Here is a 20,822-nt window from a genome sequence, read left to right as displayed (position 1 = left end):
GCAGGCTTCGCAGCCCTGGGCCAGGGCGGTTCCGGGACGGTTCCGGGAGCCGGAACTCGGCCGCCCTGCGCTCGGTGTTCGCTCCGATAAGATCAGGTTCTAAGAAGCACCCAGGCGCTGAACCCTAGCAATCTGTCTGCAAGACGCAGGCGAATTGCAGCCTGAAATTACCTGATCTATGGCTGAATGAGCTGCGGTCAGTCGAAAACAGGGAAGGTGACGTCAGTTTACCAACATGGTGGCTGCTGGCGTCCTCTGTGGTCTGACCGGTGTGGAGAACCGAGATGGACCGCTTCCTTCCCCCGTCTCGAACCCAGAATTCAGCCCTGAGTACGGTGCTTGCGCGGCTGGCAGAAACTGCAGCGCTATAACCCTGAGTCTCTATCCCAGCGCGCGCTGCAGACTCTAGCCGCGGGGCGATTTGCTGAATAAGCAGTGTTACCCTCCGTGCGACAAACCTCTCGCGTTTGAGTCCCCGTAGCCGATCCTCGTGCGATGGAAATCCTTCCTCCAGGTTCCGGAGCACCCCACTATTGCTGGAAATTCCTAACAAGATATCCTTTAGCCGTCCTGACTTGTCATACTCCCACACAGTGAAGCAGCACACGGGGGCAATGCACTCCCCTCGCCGCCATCTTCCTTCTCCCCTAACAAAGTTTTAAAACTCTTAACTTTCATAACACAGTTAGAAAATGTTAGATACAATGGTTTTTTTGTTTGTTTGTTTGTTTGTTTTTTGAGAGAGAGAGAGAGACAGAGAGAGAATTTTTTAATATTTATTTTTTAGTTTTCGGCAGACACAACATCTTTATTTGTATGTGGTGCTGAGGATTGAACCCAGCGCCGCATGCAAGCCAGGCAAGCACGCTACCACTTGAGCCACATCCCCAGCCCAAATACAATGTTTTTAAATTGTTATTTTTTATTCACTACAAAGACTGACATTGGTACCCCTGAACATTATGGTTACTAAAAGTTACTGAAAGCTTAATTGACCAAAATATAACACACATTACAATCGGTGGTTTAGGCAAGGGCATTTTATTACGACACTCTAATTAATATTGAAACTCACTATAAGAGTATTTTATACTGGGCTGGGGTTGTAGCTCAGTGGTAAAGCACTTGCCTAGCATGTATGAGGCACTGGGTTCGATTCCCAGCACCACATATAAATAAATAAAATAAAGGTCCATGGATGACTAAAAAAAGAAAAAATATTTTTTAAAAGTATTTCATATATTAAAGAACTACTGTGGAAGCCAAGAAAGCAAATCCTAAAACACTGGGGTATATGCCTATTTTCACAGGCTTGATAGGTACAGAAAGACAAACATATTCAAATATAGCCACTATAAAATGTGTCTCACATAAACAAACCAAGCAAAATTATTTAAGGACTATCTGAAAATAAGAAGCCCAAACATCATTACAAATTTGGTAACCAAATGCTTATTTTTCTTATTTCAAACCAAAGTTGAAAATGTTTAAATCTTAATAAGAGGCAAAATTATATAAAAGAAAGAATGCTGAACTTTTCAATCTGATACAAGCACCATCTGTAATTTGATATGTGACATTGGATTTCCCCCATCCCCCCATGAGTAAGAAAGAAAGTGGACTATATGATCACCAAGGATGTTTTTTCATTGTTTTTGTTTATTAGAGGTATTTTGTTTTTGTTTTTTTGCTTTTGTTTTGTTTTCCTATGGAATGAACCCAGGGATACTTAACCACCGAACTATTTTATGACAGGATCTAAGTTGCTAAGAATCTCACTAAATGGCTAAGGTTGGCTTCTAACTCACAATCTTTCTGCCTCAGCCTCCCAAGTTGCTGGAATTTCAGGTATATGCTACAGAGTCCAGCTTAGAGGCTTTGTGTAACAAAACAAAGGCTAATTTTCAAAAAGTTGAGAATTTGGTCAGATTTGTATAAAGTAAATTAACTCAAACTAAGTAATGAGATTCCAAAAGTTGCACAGACTAAGTGTACAGGATGTCAAGTCATGTTTGTTGTTCAAAGAGACGATACTAAGGTCATTGAAACTCATGTAGATACAAAGCACATCCTGCAAATAAAGGTTGCCTTATATTTAATGAAATAAGGCATAAAGATTCCATTTAGATAGAATTATGGTAAAGATGAACAAGGTAGTATTTACCAAACTATGTATCAGAAACAGAAGGGTGTGTGCATGTACACACATATACACCATACATATATATTCTATGTAGATATGTATATGAAGTCACCTGTAATTTTAATTTACATACCTCTGCAGGTCAACTATTTCATTGTTAAGCGTATCTAGCTCCTTAATAGCAGAGAAATCTGCAACAGGACTTGATCCTATGATGTTCTGAAAAAAAAAGTTCACAATTACGCATTACTATAAAGTTAGATAAGGCCAAGCACTGAAAATGCTAAAAACTATACACAGATACAAGGTATTACATATTTTACTGCATTATTAATACTTTTAATTCATTTAATAAAATCATATCTGGTATAATTATATAGTAATATAAGTTCCCTTAAATCCTTAAAAAGCTGTTATTCTATAAAATGTATCCTCACCTCACATCCAAAAGTTTTTGTGACTTGATTCTAGCCTGTTCAGAATTTTGCAGTAAAACAAATACCAGATTTATAAACTAATTCCTCCACCAAAGTATAAATTTCTTAGGGAAATCAATGGAGGATTTGTTTGTAATTATATCATTTGACACAGAATAAGTATGCAATTTTTTGTTGAATCTCAGAATTATAATGGTTGACTTAGTTCAATAAATATTTTACTTTGGTTAAATACATTCAGTGTCTGTTTCAAGTAAAAACAAACTGCTCAGGTATATTTTCTATAGTAAGTATTAGTATCACCACATAAAAGACTGTCTTTATACATGACATCCTTTATATATGGTTTTCTTTCAATAAGAAGGTACAAAAATTGGTCCCTAAATGATACCTGCACTTAGAAAATTCAGCTGAGTTTATTCACAACTCTACTATTTTACTAGCTGCATGATCTTCACCTGTAAGATAGGGAAATAATCTCTGCCCTGGCCATTTAACAAATTAAATGAAATATATCTCCTTTGTAAACTATAAATGAGGTTCTATATGGCTGGTTGAAGTCAGAGCAAAAAATAACTATTCCTTTAAACACTTATACCCAGTGCTACAACGAGAATGACAAATAACAAAATAATCACATTTCTAAAATGTTACATATATTGATGACCTTATTAGTAAAATATAAAACTCAGTAGAATTAAAAATTACATTCTTATGAACTTATGTCATCAACTTGCACAACAATATCCTATACTTCACATTTATATGGTCACTTGTAATTCATAAGCACTGTCAAATCCATTGGTCAATTCTCAAAACTAATATAAAAAGTGGGTTGTTAGGGAAGGAGGTAGGGCAGATATTATTATTAACCCCATTATATAGCTAAGGAAACAGATTCAATGGCTGCACAAATTTAGCTAACAGCTAAATCAAGAGTCTTCTGATTAAATTCAAGTGCCATTTTACACTATGCCCCTTGGCACTTGCATGTCAAGATCATTAAGTACATGTTAAAAGTATATGTTAAAAGTAAACTTGATGATCCACAAAATTGGCAAATAATTCCTTCTGTTTTTTTAATGCCATATTGCATTTTTAGCACTGAGCTGTTTTGACTATCAATATGAAAATTCATCTATGAAAAATGATATTTTCAATTTTATATTTTAGATTCATATCAAATATACTGTTTTACTGTACTCCACTGATACACAAAACCCTTATTAATGCCATATTAAATTAGAAGTATTAAAGTAGATTTCTGAATGTGACAGTTATTCCCTAGAATTATAACTGTTTAAACTTGTCTGGTTAGCTAAGCCACACAAGACAGCCAAACAAGTAAATAAAATGAAAAAAATAGCACTTGGTCTCACTTTCATCGCCAAGAGTAACTTCTACACATAAATGCTACTGAGAAATTTGCTATCAGAGGTGCAAGCACATCCAAAAACACATGACTTCCACACCTCTTCTGTCACTTTAATTTACAAGTGACTCATTTTTGACCATCTTTCCTAATAAAATATCATTAATTAAGAAGACAGAATGAGACAAATTGGTTTGAAGGTAATATCTTAGATGACTAGAATGGCACAAAACCAGGAAGCAAGAAAAAAGTTCAGCTATTATTATATACAACATTTGGAAGGTATCTGAAGAAAAATGTAATTAGTAAACCTTTCAACATATTTTCTCTCACCCTGTTTTGTGCATTACACAAAAATTCCACATTGATGATTTTAAGTGGATCAGAGAACCCAGGGAAGGCAAGCTAAAATACACAAGGACCAAGTGATATATAACAAAAGCATACTGTTTAGGTTATTTTCTCTGAATCAACTTTGCTCATAAAAAACTTCTAATTTCAAAATGTATAGTGTAAACCAAAACCTGTAAGGCTACAAAAAAGGCATAAAATAAAGCTCTAACCTTGAGGGAGAGTAGAGTTAAGAAACTGACAGTACAAGAAAGGCGAAAAGCAGAGTGCTGCAGAATGGAAAAAATAGTCCAAACTAGAAAAAACACAGAAAGGAAAGCAACATTCAAAAGGATTAGTCAAAGCTGCCCCCAAAAAAAAAAAAAAAAAAGCCGTATTTTAAAAAATCGATTATACAGATAAAAGAGATGATCTGAAAGATAAAATGAATGCAAATTTTATTTTAGTATTACATTTTTGGTTAATAGATAAGTCAACAGTGATAAAATCCCATTTCGATGAATGCTGATATCCAACACAAAACTGACAAAAAGTTTTCTATGTTCTAGTGAACAGACTTCAGATAAACCTACTAAAATAAAAACTGTGTATACCCAGATGCAACTTCAAATATCTACTAACATTACAGAGACTTCAGTGAACAATTTGCTTCAGAAATCTGTCATAATTTTGTGTTGGTGAAAGTCTTATTAGTAGTTATAATATAAAGGAGGCATGGAAAAAAATCTAAATGTGTGAGAGGATAAGCCAACACAGTATTCTATAAATGAAATACAGTTACATAGCACAAGACATAAATACAAATTCAGTAATATTATCTTTAACAAAAGCAATTTTTAAAAATTCGCAAAGTACTACCAACCCCCATCAAAAAAGACCCTCACAAAACAGATAATAAAATTTTTATTTTATTAAAAACAAGAACAAGGGGCTGGGGCTGGGGCTTAGCGGTACAGCACCCACCTAGCATGTGTACTGGGTTCGATCCTCAACACCACGTAAAAATAAATAAATAAAATACAGGTATAAAAAAAAAATCACACCAATCTTTAAAAAAAAAAAAATACTCTATAAGTAGCTCTCTATATCCAGTGGCAGTAAATTTCATTTAGTTTACTTAGGGGAAAAAAAATCCAATGTTGACTTTTATTAGGTTAAAATGGGATTTTTTAAACCCTTGTCACAAAATTAATGCAAAACCAAAACATTATATTTACTTTTTAAATTACAGCATTATAGAGATGCATAATTGTTGGGTTAAACTCAATAAAATCATATGCATAGAAGTGAATTTTAATTTCTGTCACGTCACCACCTACTACCCCTGCCCACCTTTGCCATTTGCCCTCCCTTTCTTCTTCCCCGCCATTCTCCTTCCTTACTCAACTGATCGTCCTTTCACTCATTTTATATTGATATTTGAAAGAGAACCTCCTTATACATAGCACACATTTGACAGCTCCTATTTTAAACAATCCTGAAAAAATTACCACACCAATGATTATTTTACAGGCCATATTTAAATATAGTTTTTGTTTTTTGTTTACTTTGAGAAAAAGTCTTGCTATGTTGCTCAGGCTGGCCTTGAACACCTGAGCTCAAGAGATCATCCCATGGGCAATTAAACATTTCGCTACACATTTATTTTTAAAGGCAAACAGACTTTACAGTATGCAAGTATCTTTTTTTTTTTTAATTTTAGTTGTAGTTGGACACAATGTCTTTATTTAATTTTTATGTGTTGCTGAAGATCAAACCCAGTGCCTCACACGTGCAAGGCGGGCGCTCTACCAATGAGCTACAGCTACAGCCCGTATGCAAGTACCTTTAAAGGTCTATTACAAGCCAAAAAATCATAAATGCACTAGGCAGGAAGAATTTCTAGATAATGTGAGAAAAATAAGGCACAATATGGTTGAAATAATGAAGTTTTGGAAATTCCCACTACTGGCCAAAAACCCAAAATAACTAAAACTTGCTTTTAACTGCTCAGATATGCAAACTCAGGAATGAAGGGTCATCTATGGCAAGTCACACACAGATGTATACTCAACATAATGTTTTCTTGAGGGCTTTTTGATTATAAAATTGACACCAAACGATTATTATCTCCTATAATTTTTTTCTAAATTTGTACTGTTTCCTTTAAGAGTGAACCATAAAATGGAACACAATAATTTAATAGCCTTCATTTAGTTTTCATACTTTATTCATAAAAATTAATTCATAAATCCATGAAGGGAAAAATAAGACTGAGTTCTTCCAATTTAAGATTGGAAAATATAGTTGTCATATATGTAATGAATAGTTGGGTAAACAAGATACAGACTAAGGATGTTATATAAGACACACATGAACATCTTTATAGGCACCAATTAAACTACAAACTATGTAGTACTATGCTACTAGCCAGATACATATTTCTCCTATTCCATTCAAACCAAGTCTATAATTTGACAGGACACTTGTTCCTTTCTATTAATGCATTCGGATTTTCTTTTAAGTTGTCTTACCTTTTGCAAACTGGTCCTGTCTGATGGTGGAATCATCTCAGGATTAAGAATGTGAGGAGGATCAATGCCCTTTACTAACTTTTGATTGATTAAGTAGAAAGCCAAGGCAAACTGATCCTTTGAAAGTTTCCCACAGTTCTTTGTGTCACATAATGCCCTGTACAAACAAACAAAAAAGAACAGTATATAAGTGCAACAACTACCATCCTCAAACTCAAGGACAGCTGATGTGATGGTGCATGCCTGTAATTCCAGCAGTTCAGAAGGCTGAGGCAGGAGGATCAAAAGTTCAAAGCCAGTCCCAGCAAAAGTGAGGCGCTAAGCAACTCAGTGAGACCGTGTCTCTAAATAAAATACAAAATAGGGCTGGGAATGTGGCTCAGTGGTCAAGTACTCCTGAGTTCAATACCCGATACCAAAAGAAAAAAAAAAAAGGAAAAAGAATAATCCAACTATGTACCTTTTTAAAAACAATTAGTTGAATTTTTTAAAAGACAGTAACACCAACTTGCAGCTTGTCTAAAATTCACTCAAATGCCAGAAGAGACAGATAAGATTGTAAAAAGAGAATGTTCACCCTAGTGCTCAGCAGAGGCCTCACTAATTTGGTTTACTTTGTGCTTTCTCATTATTTCCCAGAACCACTACAGAGTAAATGTTATGGTGGGCCAAAGAATCCCAACATTCCCAACTCCTCAAATTTTTAACTTTAAAAGATGTTAAAAATGAAACCTAAGTCTCAGAAAATTTAGTTCATTAATGGCACTTTAACAAATCCAAAACAAGGAAAATTTCCATGTCAGCTTGCTTCCTGAAATTCTTGGAATAGGAAGACACAAAGATCTCTAAGCCAAAGCAGAAAGAACAGCTGCAAATGGAGATTACATGTGAGGAGAAGGCAGCAATCTGGAAAGCTTTACAAAATCACTTGAAGAGAAACACAATGTTTCATCTTATTTTCTTTCTTTGACTCATTCATTTATTAAGACTTAGCTTAATAAATAAATAGTCCCGATCTGTTTAATTATTTGAGAGCCAGCGTAGCCTGATAAAAAGACTACAGGTCACAGTATCAAACAGACTTAAAATTCCAGCATTTCTATTTGTTTCCTTCTTGTGACCTGAACCAAGCTTTTTAACCTCTCTAAGCTTTAGTTTCCTTATCTATAAAATGGAGATAATACCCATCCTGAAAGGTTACTATGAGAATTAAAGATTAGATACATTAAAAGTCTGCACAAAATGCCAATCCCAACTGTGACAGCTGCTATTTATTGAGTATTATGCCTAATGTAGGCACTCAAAAAGTTAGTCATGCATGTTTAATTTTTCCCAGTTTGGGGTATTTGTCCCTTTTAAGGCAGATCTACCACCCTGCTCTGTTCTTTTCTAAGTTTTCTCTTTGCAACTATTTTGTTTCACTTCTGATATCTGCTACCTCTTGAAAACCTCAAAACTACTTCTGGTAATAGTTAGCTGGATTGGTAGGAGGCACACTTCAAAGCATGCTCATATACAATATCACATTTAATGATAAATTCATTTAAAACACTGAGTTGGAAAAAAAACAAATAAAAGAAGAAAAATAAATACACTGAATTGTGTCTCATGTGAGAGTAATCGGGGTACTGGGCATTGAACCCATGACCTTACACAAGCTAAGCAAATGCTCTAGTACTCAGCTACCTCCCAAGTGCCATCCCCTGGCCCCATTTTTTTTTTTCTTGAGATAGAGTCTTGCTTAGTTGCCCAGGTTGGCCTTGAACTTGTGATCTTCCTGCCTTAGCCTTGTGAGTAGCTGGGATTTCAAGCATGTACCACCACACCCAGAAAAGGATCTGTATTTTTAAATGATCGAATGTGTTAAATGAAGTGTGAAAGTATACATATACCCTATAGAATTATACAAGTAAGCCTTAAAGACACTGTTTCTTAGATTGCTTATATTTCACATATTTTGAATCTCCATTAAAATTTTAAGTTTAAGATAAACAAATGGTGAATTTTAACACTCTAATAACAATTGACACTTTCAATCTTATAAAATTTCAAGAAACCTATACTCAAGCTTTTGTCAATTACTCAGAAGAACTCTTCAGATTTAAAATTTTCTCTAGAAAAAATTCGGAAACAAAAACTATCCTGCTTGCAAAAATGACTAAAGTTAAGAGTGCACAAAACTAGACCCCACACAAAACCATACATATTTTTTTAAAAATCCCTTTAAATAAAATAAAGTCTTACCAAATATGGGCCAGTAAGGTAGACGGTAAGCCCGTTTTCAGGAAAATTTCACGGACCTCCAATCCTGATACAAATCCATCCATATCTTTATCAGTTTTCAGGAAGATTTCATCATACTTAGCTTTTTCTGCAGGGGATACAACCCACTAGAGAGGGGGGAAAAACAGTATTTCTGCCAAAATGAAACAAACTTTGAAATGTCACTCTTTCAACCCCTGACAGTATATATCATATTCTGGACAAGTCTATCCCACTAACCACAACAGTGTATCACTTCCATCATATAGTAACCAAAATGCTGTGGTGAAGAGAAAATTTTAAAAATACAGATCAGTTGGGCCAGATCAGTTGGGACTATATACATATAGATGCCCATTTTAACTTTTTTTTTTTTCTTTTAAGTAATGAGTAAATTCAAGCATAGTTAACTCTTGACCAGGAAATCCCACATTAACACAAGTAACTGGGAAATAAAATATTCATATGATTCTCAACCTTCATTTTCTATAGCTCCATCCAGTATTATTAACTATAGCCAAACTGGCCAATTTGCAGATCCTGTCACCACTTTGCTTTACTCAACCTGACAAGAGGCAGGTCAGAGGGAGAAAAAGGTCATGGACAAACTAGAATTGGATAATCAGATCCCAAAGAATCAAGAGTTAACTGAAGATCAAGCAAAACCAAATATTAATTATGCCACGACAAGCATGCCATGTTAGCATGTAGCATCTACCATCTCCAATTCCAGGCAGATATAAGTAAAGCCAATGAAACACTGAGCTTTACATATGAGTTACGGCAATACAAAAGAATATGTCTCCTCTGGAACGTCTCATGTAAGTTCAACCAAAGGCAGCTCTAAGTCTTCAATCCCTTTATCAGTTTTCTCTAACTTTATAAAGTAATTCAACTGTTAAATGACATGCACTTTGCTAAAAGAAAACTCCTTTAACACTGATAAATTTATACCTGTCTTAATGGTGCTTTGGTAGGTAAAATGCCTACAGGTGGTAAGGAGTGGTAAGATTCCTTGGCTGATGCTGAAGAGGGGATCAACCGCATAGAGCCTGATATACTGACCGTTTTTCTCTTAGAAGGTGGCACCAAGGCTGGAGGCAAGGCCATTGGCACAGGTTCTTTCTCCAATGCGGAATATACCAAAAACATGGCCTTCAAAAAAGATGAACCAGGATCATATATATTAAAATCATTTAACAACATTTACCCAATGAGTTCATTATTACTCAACAACAAATAATCTAAAAGCTGTCTCAAATCCTTCTTTAAGAAATTAGGCTAGGAGGGAAAGTAAGAGAAAAATAGGAAGAAATGAAAGGAAGGAGGAAGAAAAGTAATCAAAGCTAAGCAATATTTAGGAAAATATTCCAAGCAGCTAAAAAATTTAGATACACACCCTTTAACTAAAGTTACTACAAAGACAAAGGCAAATGATAATGGGGGGCGGGGGATAGTATCTATAAAGAAAGAAGTAATTCCTGAATATATAAAATGCTCCTAGAATTAAGAGAAGATAACCTTAAGTCCAACAGAAAAATAAAGTGTACAGATACTTTAAAGAAAACTAAATATTATAAATGGCCCATCCTTTAACATACAAATAACATAACATACAAACATACAAATTGATATAAATTCAATTTCACTCTTAATAAGAAAACTACAAGTTAAAGTTATAGTAAATACCATTTTCTACCTCGCTGGCAAAAATACAAGGTTTAATAATGTGTTCTTAGCTAAACTGTGAGGAAATAGGCACTGTCATAGATTGCTATTGGGCAACTGAGGGTAACAAAATATGTCAACTGCAAACACACCACTTTGGTATAAGAATTATTTTGGGCTGAAGACAACTAAGAAGCAGCAAATACAAACAAAAAGTTCTCTGCTCTCCTGCTATGTGCCTATAGGAAGGACTTGAGTTTACAAAGGTATGCCTTCTTCTTTCTGTAAGAATGAATTTCCTCCCCAAAACAACTCTAGACCCTTATCAGCCTGGAGATGGCATATCAGAAGAATCCATGTAACAAACTTGCCTACTAACTAGACTTTATCTATCATTAGCTCCATATATATCTATCTTCTTACAATTTGCAACCCCTACAGACTCAAGGTCTTTTTCTTTTTTCTTGTCATCTCTAAAATTTATGTTCTTTATTAAAGACGCTACATAAGCTGAGTTTTAAGCAACTTCTTTGAGAGTTACTCTTTCCCTGAGTTGTCTCCTATGTACATGAGAAATATATAAGTTAATAGACTTGCTTTTCTTTAAAATCTTTTGTTAAAAATATCCCAACCAAGACCTTAATAGGGTAGAGGGAAAATTATTTTTTCTCCCCTACAGAGGTCAAATTGATACTCTTTTGAAGGGCATAATGGCAACATCTACCAAATTGCAAATGTATTTTCTCTTTAGCTCAGCTATCTCACATTTGGGAACCCATCCTTAGATTTATTTGCCTACATATAAAATGCTGCAAAGGTTATTAAATGCAAACTTGTATCAGCACCCAGTGTTCATCAGTTAATATACAGTTTTAAAAACTATAGTATAGCTGGGCACAGTGGCACACACCTGTAAACCTGGCAACTGGGAGGCTGAGGCAGGAGGATCACAAGTTCCAGGTCAGCCTCAGCAACTTCGCAAGACCCTTAGCAATTTAGCAAGATCTTGCCTTAAGATAAAAAATAAAAAGGACTGGTTATATAACTCAGTGGAAAAGCTCCCCGGGGTTTAATCTCCAGTACCAAAAAAACAAACAAACAAAACTATGATATATCCATACAATGAAATGCTATGAAGCAATGAAAGAAAAATCATGCAGAAACATTCTGCATTTTAACTATGATAGAACTTTAACAGGTATATGACTGTCAGAACTCATCAAATTATTCACTTAAATTGGATTCAATTTAATTATATACAGTCTTCAATAGATCAGGGAAAAAAAAGAATCATGTGGCACTCTGAAAAGAAACTCAAGAATCTATGTAGTGTTGAACAGTGTTATCTTTTGTGGTAAGGAAAAAATATTTACTCATTTTTTTTATATCTGCATTAAGAAATTCTAGGAAGAGAGACAGGAAAAGAAGAAAAATACCTGGTTATAGAGTAGGGTAACTGGAGCAGTTGAGGACAGGAATGAACTGAGAATTTTTTTTCACTGAATGCCTTCTTGTATTGATTTCTGAACTATAAGAATGTATTACCTGTTTTAAAATATTCTTAATTAACAAATACTTAAAGCATATACACAAAGTGGGATAACTTGCCTATAGATATTCCCAGGACATAAGCTACAAGATTTTAAAGGATTCAAGACACTTTCAACACTTGTAGAATATGAAAAGTTTCCAGGGCTTTAAAAAAATAAAAAAGGGAGAAAAAGAACAGATTTTTTTTTAAAGTTTCCATGACTATAGTTAAGGATATGAATTACTCAAAATAGCTTAGAACCTCTAGAAAGAATCCAGCAGCAGAGCCAGTTGCAGTGGCAAACGCTTGTAATTCCAGTAACTCAAGGCAGCAGGATCACAAGTTTCAGGCCAGCCTCAGCAACTTAGCAAGGCCGGAAGCAACTTACTGAGACTGTCTCAAAATAAAAAATAAAAAGGGCTGGGGATATGTCTAAGTGGTAAAGTGCCTCTGAGTTCAATCCCTAATACCAAATTAAAAAAAAAAAAATTACAGCAGCAATTATGAAAAAGCTTGTATACGACTTGATTTTTTTTCTTCCCCACTGAAAATTATAATTCTCCCAAGTGGATATCTATTTTTGATTTTAAGTTTAGTTTTGTGGAGCTTTCAAATTAATGTTTATTGAACGCCCAATACAACAACATTGATTCATGATTTCTACAATTCCTAATACTTTATAAATGTAGAAACCAAGGCTCAGAGATGCCCAATACATTATGGTAAAGAAGTCACACAGCAGGGTTCAAAGATCTTCCAGCTACAATGCTCTTACTTTATCCAGATTTCATCAACATTATTAGCAACACACATGTAACTTTAAAACCCCATGCTTTCTTTTTACAACTGATAAAGCTAAAGTTTAATACATGAGTACTCAATATTTTAGCAGACATCAGAATTACCTCAACAGTTTGATAGCCCTATACTCAGAATTCTGAAATCATTAAGGCTGATTCTTTTAGGGCTAGGTCAAAGAATTTTCATTTTACCAAGTTCCCAGGTGCAGCATCCAGAGACCAATTTTACCTATTTGACTCAAACCAGATTCTCTACCCACACACTAGCCAACTCAGATATAGCCAACTCAATGTCAGTTTTAGGAAAACACAAATTTTCTGTCTCAGAAAACTTGAAACTCCAGAAAGAAAACAATCAGGCTAGCATATATTTTCAACCAAATTCACAGCATTTGTAGTATTAGACTGGTACCTTTCTAAGAGAAGTGACTGGCAAGCACATTAAAGGTCAGCACTCTGCTTGCTGCAGACAAGAGTCACTTCCTGAAAAAGTGAATACTACAACAAAAAATAAATGTTAGCCATTTGCTGACCATAAACAACACATTTTTTTTTTGAAAGTCAGAGAAGATATCAATCTCAGGTTGTCTTGAAAATAGTTTCCTTGACAAAACTGAAGTCCCAATTTTTCACCAATAAAAGAAAAAAAGTGAACAGAATACTTCTAATTCTGTTGGATTGCGATTGTTTGCTTTCTTATTACACTGTACTTTATCTTATTAAAAGTCTGGCACAGGGCTCGAGTTGTAGCATAGTGATAGACAACCTGCCTAACATGTGAGAGCAGTCAGTTCGATCCTCAGCATCACATATAAATAAAATAAAGATCCACTGACAACTAAAAAAAAGTGTGTTTTAAAAAGTCTGGCACAAATAAAAAGGTAACTGTACCATACTCACCAAAAAAAAAAAATTATAGTCAGTTTTCAAACTGAAATATACTAGCAAATGCCTTCAGACAGGTACAGATAGATACTAAACTTAGAAGCATTTATCTTTTTTTATTTTGCATTTTTCCAAGAAGCCCTTTAATGCCCTATTAGAAACTTTCTACCAAGCTAAATGAGTCAGAAGGAAAATTCAGGGAGCTATATTTCTAATATTTCTATACTCTAATCAGCTTATTCATCAATGAGTAAATAAAATATCGATGGAGAATCACAGAAAATCTACACTCAAGGGGGTAGATCTAGTTTAAAAAGCACATTTATGTGTATATACATTTACGTATACACATGTAAAACTCTAAACAGTCATTTTGGTTGTGGTCAGAATACCCATGCTTGAACTTTTTTTTTTTCCCCCTGTGGGGCTGGGGATCAAATCCAGGGCCTTGTGCATGCAAGGCAAGCACTCTACCAACTGCGCTATATCCCCAGCCTCCATGCTTGAACTTTATAAATGCATTTATTAATTTTTTCAAAGATTTTTCTAGATTCAGAAGTTTTAATTAAACCACTAGGCTTCAAAAAATATGAAAAAGCATTAAGAATTTACATTTGATTAAATTAAACCCCTATCTCTCACCCTGCACAAAGCTCAAAATCAAAGCGGATCAAAGACTTAGGCACTAGAACAGAGACCCTGCACCTAATAGAAGAAAAAATAGGCCCAAATCTTCACCAAGTTGGCTTACAAACCGAGTTCCTTAACAAGACTCCTAAAGCGCAAGAAGTAAAATTAAGAATCAATAAATGGGATAGATTCAAATTAAAAGGCTTCTTCTCAGCAAGGGAAACAATCAATGTGAGGAAGAGCCTATAGACTGGGAGACAATCTTTATCACATGCATCTCTGATAAAGCATTAATCTCTAGGATATATAAAGAACTAAAAAAATTTAACACCAAAAAAAAACCTAATCAATAAATGGGCTAAGCAACTGAACAGACAATTCACAGAAGAACAACACAGTTGATCAACAAATATATGAAAAAGTGTTCAACATCTCTAGCAATTAGAGAAATGAAAATCAAAACTATTCTAAGATTTTATCTTACTTCAGTCAGAATGGCAATTATCAAGAACAGATCCAACAATAAATGCTGGCAAGAATGTACGGGAAAAGGTACACAATGTATACAAAGGGACTGTTGGGACTGCAAATTGGTGCAACCATTATGGAAAGTAGTATGAAGATTCCTCAGAAAACTTGGAATGGAACCACCATTTGACCCAGCTATGCCACTTCTCAGTTTATACCCAAAGGACTTTTAAAATCAGCATACTACATTGACACAGCCACATCAATGTTTATAGCAGCTCAATTCACAATAGCTAAACTATGGAAGCATCCTAGATGCCCTTCAACAGATGAATGTATAAAGAAAATATGATACACACACACACACACAATGGAATATTACTCAGCTTTAAAGAAGAATGAAATTATGGCATTTGCAGATAAATGGATGGAGCTGGAGAATATCATACTAAGTGAAATAAGCCAATCCCAAAAAACCAAAGGCCAAATGTTTTCTCTGATATGCAAATGCTAATTCACAATAAGCGGGTGGGAGTTAGAGAAGAATAGAAGCACTTTGGATTAGGCAGAGGGGAGTGAAGGGAGGGAAGGGGATAAGGACAACAGAATGAATCAAACATTATTAACCTATAATGTATATACATTATTATATGACCAGTGTGATTTTACATCATGTACAACAAGAATAAGAAGTTATACTTGTGTCAAAATGCAATCTAAAAAAAATTTTTTTACACAATATCTTTATTTTATTTTTTTAAAGCTTTTTTTTTTTAAGTTGTAGTTGGACGCAGTATCTTTATTTTTATGTGGTGCTGAGGATCGAACCCAGTGCCTCATGCATGCTAGGCAAGCACTCTACCACTGAGCCACAACTCCAGCCCTAGAACAAATTTTTAAAAATTTAAAAAAGAATTTACATTTGAAAAGAAATAAGAACCATTCATTAAAGGTTTGCATAGCAACGGATGTTACACAAATTAGAATTGACTTCATTGATCCCAATTAAACAATAAATTAACCAAAATCCCAACTGGTTAAGAGTTTTAAAGGCAAATCTAGAACACAAAGATTCAGTTTTGATTCACTAGTGAAATAAATATGTGTATGTATCAGTTACTAGGGTTGGAACCCAGGGTCTTGCACATGGCAAACACTCTACCACTGAGCTATATCTCCAGATCTTTTTTTATTTTAAGACAGGGTCTTACTAAGTTGCCCAGGCTGACCTTTAGATCCTTCTGCCTCAGTCTCCCAAGTAGCTGGAATTATAGACATGTATCACCACACTGGGTCGAAATAAGTTATTTCTAAAAGACACACACACACACACACACACACACACACACACAAACACAACCACACATCTGTAGTCTTCATTTTTATACTGGGTCTCTTGACACAAATGAACAAATTGTACCATTTAATCCAAGGGGAAATGGGTAAGAATTTTAAAGGTGCATGTTGAACATAAAGATTCTTATATTCAATCCAGGTTTGATTAGTTAGTCAAATAAGATAATCTCAGGGGAATTTGTTATATTTCTTTTTTAAAAAAAATTTATATTTATTTTTTTAGTTGTAGTTGGACACAATATCTTTATTTTATTAATTTATTTTTATGTGGTGCTGAGGATTGAACCTAGGGCCTCGAAAGTGCTAGGCGAGCACTCTACCGCTAAGCCACAACCCCAACCCCTTTTGTTATATTTCAGCAAAAAAATCTTGCAAACTAAATTGACACAGTCTAAAAGGGTAGATCATATGAGTAAGTATATGTGAACAATTCATTATTTTGGAAGATAATTTAAAATGTTCAGGTCTTAAGTTATTTCTCTATTGCAAAAATATTTTTAAATTACTTTAATTTTCAAGAAACATTAAGATTAATTTTTAAAATTCAGTTTTTTAAAATTAATGATTGTAAATAAAGACAAGTCACATGACTTATAGTTTTGTTTGCACAAGCTAAATTACTAATATTGTAGCAATTTTAATTTTAAAATACAGTACAGAGCTGGGTGCGGTAGTATATGCCTATAGTTACAGCTCCTCAGGAAGCTGAGTCAAGAGCATCACTAGAAACCAGGAATTCAGGGCCATCCTGACAATATACGGAGATCCCATCTTAAAGAATAAGAAAAAAAATACAGATTATGTTGCTCCATTTATGAAAGTTAAAGGATGGAAAAAGATATATCAGGTAAATTCTAAACCAAAAGAATGCTAGTGAAACAATTAATATTGAACAAAACTACAAAGAAAATTCTAGAACTAAAAGAAGTAAATTAACTGAGCAAAAGCTAGGATTTGAGTTTCACATAATGTTCTAAAGCTGTGAGATAGGGAAAAAGAGAAGTAAAAATAACTGAAATGCCTCATTTTACTGGAGTCAGGGTGAACAATCTTATTAGCAAACATTGAAGAACTATGTTAGAGTACAGAAAAAGGCATACTGATTATTAATAGAATGGGACATTATAATAGAATTTCTACATTAACAAGGAGGAAGAGGTGGAGGAATCACAAATTCATCAGCAACAACAGAAACAGAAATAAAGAAGAAAATAATGTAAAATAAATAGACACAGTTGGGGAAATAAAATCAATACATGTATCATCATAAATGGGTAAAATATTAAAAACAAAAATGCTCCATTTTCAAGAAAGATACACAATAAACAAGAAATATCGCATAGCAAAAAAAGCACAGAAGTAGTATATCAAATCACACAAGATAGAATTTAAAGTTGAAAAAATTTCTAAAGAATGTTCATAGAAAACAAATGTTAAAAATGACTAACAATAAATCTAAGAAAAGATAAAGGGATGTTCACTATTTAAAATAAAATGTAAGCTAGGCACAGTGGCACATACCTGTAATCCCAGCAACTTAAGAGGCTGAGCAAGTAAAGACAAGCCTCAACAATTTAGCAAGGCCCTAAGCAATTTAGTGAGAGCCTATTTTTCATAATAAAAAATAAAAAGGGCTGGGGATGTGACTCAGTGGTTAAGTACCCCCTGGGTTCAATCCCCCATACTAAAAAATAAAACAAAACAAAATTTAAAGTAGGTATTTCCTGAAATTGTGTTTATTATTCTTTTTTTTTTTTAAAGAGAGAGAGAGAGAGAATTTTAATATTTATTTTTTATTTTTTTTGGCGGACACAACATCTTTGTTTGTATGTGGTGCTGAGGATCGAACCCGGGCTGCACGCATGCCAGGCGAGCCCGCTACCGCTTGAGCTACATCCCTAGCCCTGTGTTTATTATTCTTAAATTATCCTTTTAATAAGATTCATTTTTATTTTTTTAAAAAAGTAAGTTGCCTAGGAAAAGGCTTCAGGGCATATAAAATAAACTATGTTTATTTAATTATCTTGGCATATACTACTATTTATTAAATGAGGATATCATTATTCTCCCTGTTTCTAACTATATTAATACAAATAATCCTTTGAAATTTAAAAAGTTTTATCTTTATAAGAAAAAAAAATCTTCAATACCTCTTACCAAGTCAAAGATTTTGTACCAATATTCTTAACACAAAAAAACACTTCTTTACACAGCTGGTTATGTTGACGCACACCTGTAATCCCAGCAGTTCAGGAGGCTAAGGCAGGAGGGTCACAAGTTCAAAGCCAATCTCAGCTATTTAGAAAGGCTCTAGGTGACTTAGCAAGACCCTGTTACAAAATAAAAAAGGCTGGGGATGTTGCTCAACAGTTAAGTGCCCCTGAGTTCAACTCCTGGTACCAAAAATAAATAAAGTGTTATGTGTAACAATGTTTCATGGTACATCACATACAAATCTTTTCAATACATCCCCTTTCCCCAAAACATTCCACAAATAATTGACTTAACCCCTGATATATAACTTGAAAAACCTCTGCCACCATTGTGAGAGTGTATTCTTTACCACTTTCCAACCATTACTCAAATCAAAACAAAAATGACTAGGAACTATGACTATAAATTCAAGTCAGTTTAAGTTTTTGTTTCTCCATTTTTTAAACATGATAATGATAATTTTAAAAACATATTATCATGTTTTAAAAACAATTTTGGCTTTTAAAGGAAGGAAATAGGATGAAATTTATTCAAAGACTAAAAAAAATAAGGACAAAGAGAAACTACATAATTGATAAATTTGGTATAATGAATTTATAGAAGTCTAATATCCTCTAAAGAGAAATGCTGGCATTATCTATGGGGCATGTAAAAATGTCATGAAGCTGGCAATAAAGAAAACCTTAACATATTTCTTAAAGTAGTGATTTTAGGGCTGGGGATATAGCTCAGCAGAAGACTTGCCTAGCATGCATGCAGCCCTGGTTTGATCCCCAGCGTCTTGTCTCCCCTATCCCTCCTGTCCCTGCCCATACTAAAAAAAAAAAAAAAAAGAAGAGATTCTACAGACCACATTCTTTAGTCTTAATCCAACCAAGTTAAAATTACATACATATGTATCAAAAGCCAAACAAGCATAACTTCTTTGAAATTAGAAAACATATTCCTAAACAGACAATGGAAGAAAACTAAAAATTATCTGAAAAGTAGGAAGAAAACACTTTGTACTATATATATAGGATATATCTAAATCTATATTCTGAGAGAAACATCCTTTAAATGATATTTAAAAAGATGAAAGATAAAAGAAGTAATTTAAAAAAAACAAATTTTAAAGGACAAGTAAATGAAAAGAAACTAGGAAGAAAAAATTAAGATAAACTGAAAAAGGATGAAAACAAAAAGGATAAATAATCTAAAAGATAGTCTTGAAAGATGAATAAACTATATAATAGATTAAATCACCAACAACAAAAAAAGAGGGAACAAAACTATAAACACTTGGGGCTGGGATTGTGGCTCAATGGCAGAGCGCTTGCCTCACATATATGAGGCAATGGGTTCAATCCTCAGCACCACACAAAAATAAATAAATGTATTGTGTCCATCTACAATTTTAAAAATATATTTAAGGGGCTGGGGATGTGGCTCAAGCGGTAGCGTGCTCGCCTGGCATGCGTGCAGCCCGGGTTTGATCCTCAGCACTACATACAAACAAAGATGTTGTGTCCGCCAAAAACTAAAAAATAAATATTAAAAAATTATCTCTCCCTTTAAAAAAATATATATATATATATTTTTTTTTAAAAACTACAAACACTTAAGATATGAAATGAGAAACTCAGAAGATACTGACAGAATAATGCATTTTTTTTAAAAAGAGAGAGTGAGAAAGAGAGAGAATTTTTTTTTTTTTAATATTTATTTTCTAGTTTTTGGCGGACACAACATCTTTGTTTTGTATGTGGTGCTGAGGATTGAACCCAGGCCGCACGCATGCCAGGCGAGCGCACTACCGCTTGAGCCACATCCCCAGCCCCAGAATAATGCATTTTGTGGCAAGAAGTTTCAAAGTCAAATAAATAGACAATTCCTTAGCAAAATTTAAAAAAAGACAGATTTTTTTTTTGGTACCAGGGATTGAACTCAGGGGTACTCAACTACTGAGCCACATCCCCAGCCGTATTTTGTATTTTATTTAGAGACAGGGTCTCACAGAATTGCTTAGTGCCTCGCCATTGCTGAGGCTGGCTTTGAACTCATGATCCTCCTGTCTCAGCCTCCTAAGTCGCTGGGATTACAGGTGTGTCCCTCAGCAAGACAGAAAATTTGAACAGACTAATTTTAAAATAAGATAGTAAGGTAGACACAAATGAGCTCACTGCAGAATTTTTGTAAATATTTCAAGAGAT

The 20,822-nt window shown here is 34.2% G+C and overlaps 1 protein-coding gene across 5 annotated transcripts in view; it reads right to left on the bottom strand.

The window, feature by feature from the left end:
• Nucleotides 1-20,822, bottom strand: part of Eps15 (epidermal growth factor receptor pathway substrate 15) — a 121,990-nt gene that overhangs the window by 75,819 nt on the left and 25,349 nt on the right. For 4 of the 5 annotated variants that reach the window (XM_048815408.1, XM_048815412.1, XM_048815410.1 and 1 more), the window contains 4 exons: nt 10,033-10,233; nt 9,061-9,206; nt 6,817-6,973; nt 2,277-2,362 (listed from right to left, as the gene is read on the bottom strand). In XM_048815408.1, the coding sequence (XP_048671365.1) occupies nt 2,277-2,362; nt 6,817-6,973; nt 9,061-9,206; nt 10,033-10,233 (590 nt within the window). The remainder of the gene's footprint in view (nt 1-2,276; nt 2,363-6,816; nt 6,974-9,060; nt 9,207-10,032; nt 10,234-20,822) is intronic. The other variant, XM_048815409.1, reaches the window with a different exon arrangement.

The sequence above is a fragment of the Marmota marmota genome, unplaced genomic scaffold (genome assembly GCF_001458135.2).
Source record: "Marmota marmota marmota unplaced genomic scaffold, marMar, whole genome shotgun sequence".
In the NCBI taxonomy this organism is placed as follows: Eukaryota; Metazoa; Chordata; class Mammalia; order Rodentia; family Sciuridae; genus Marmota; species Marmota marmota.
This window is presented reverse-complemented; position numbering and strand designations above follow the sequence as displayed.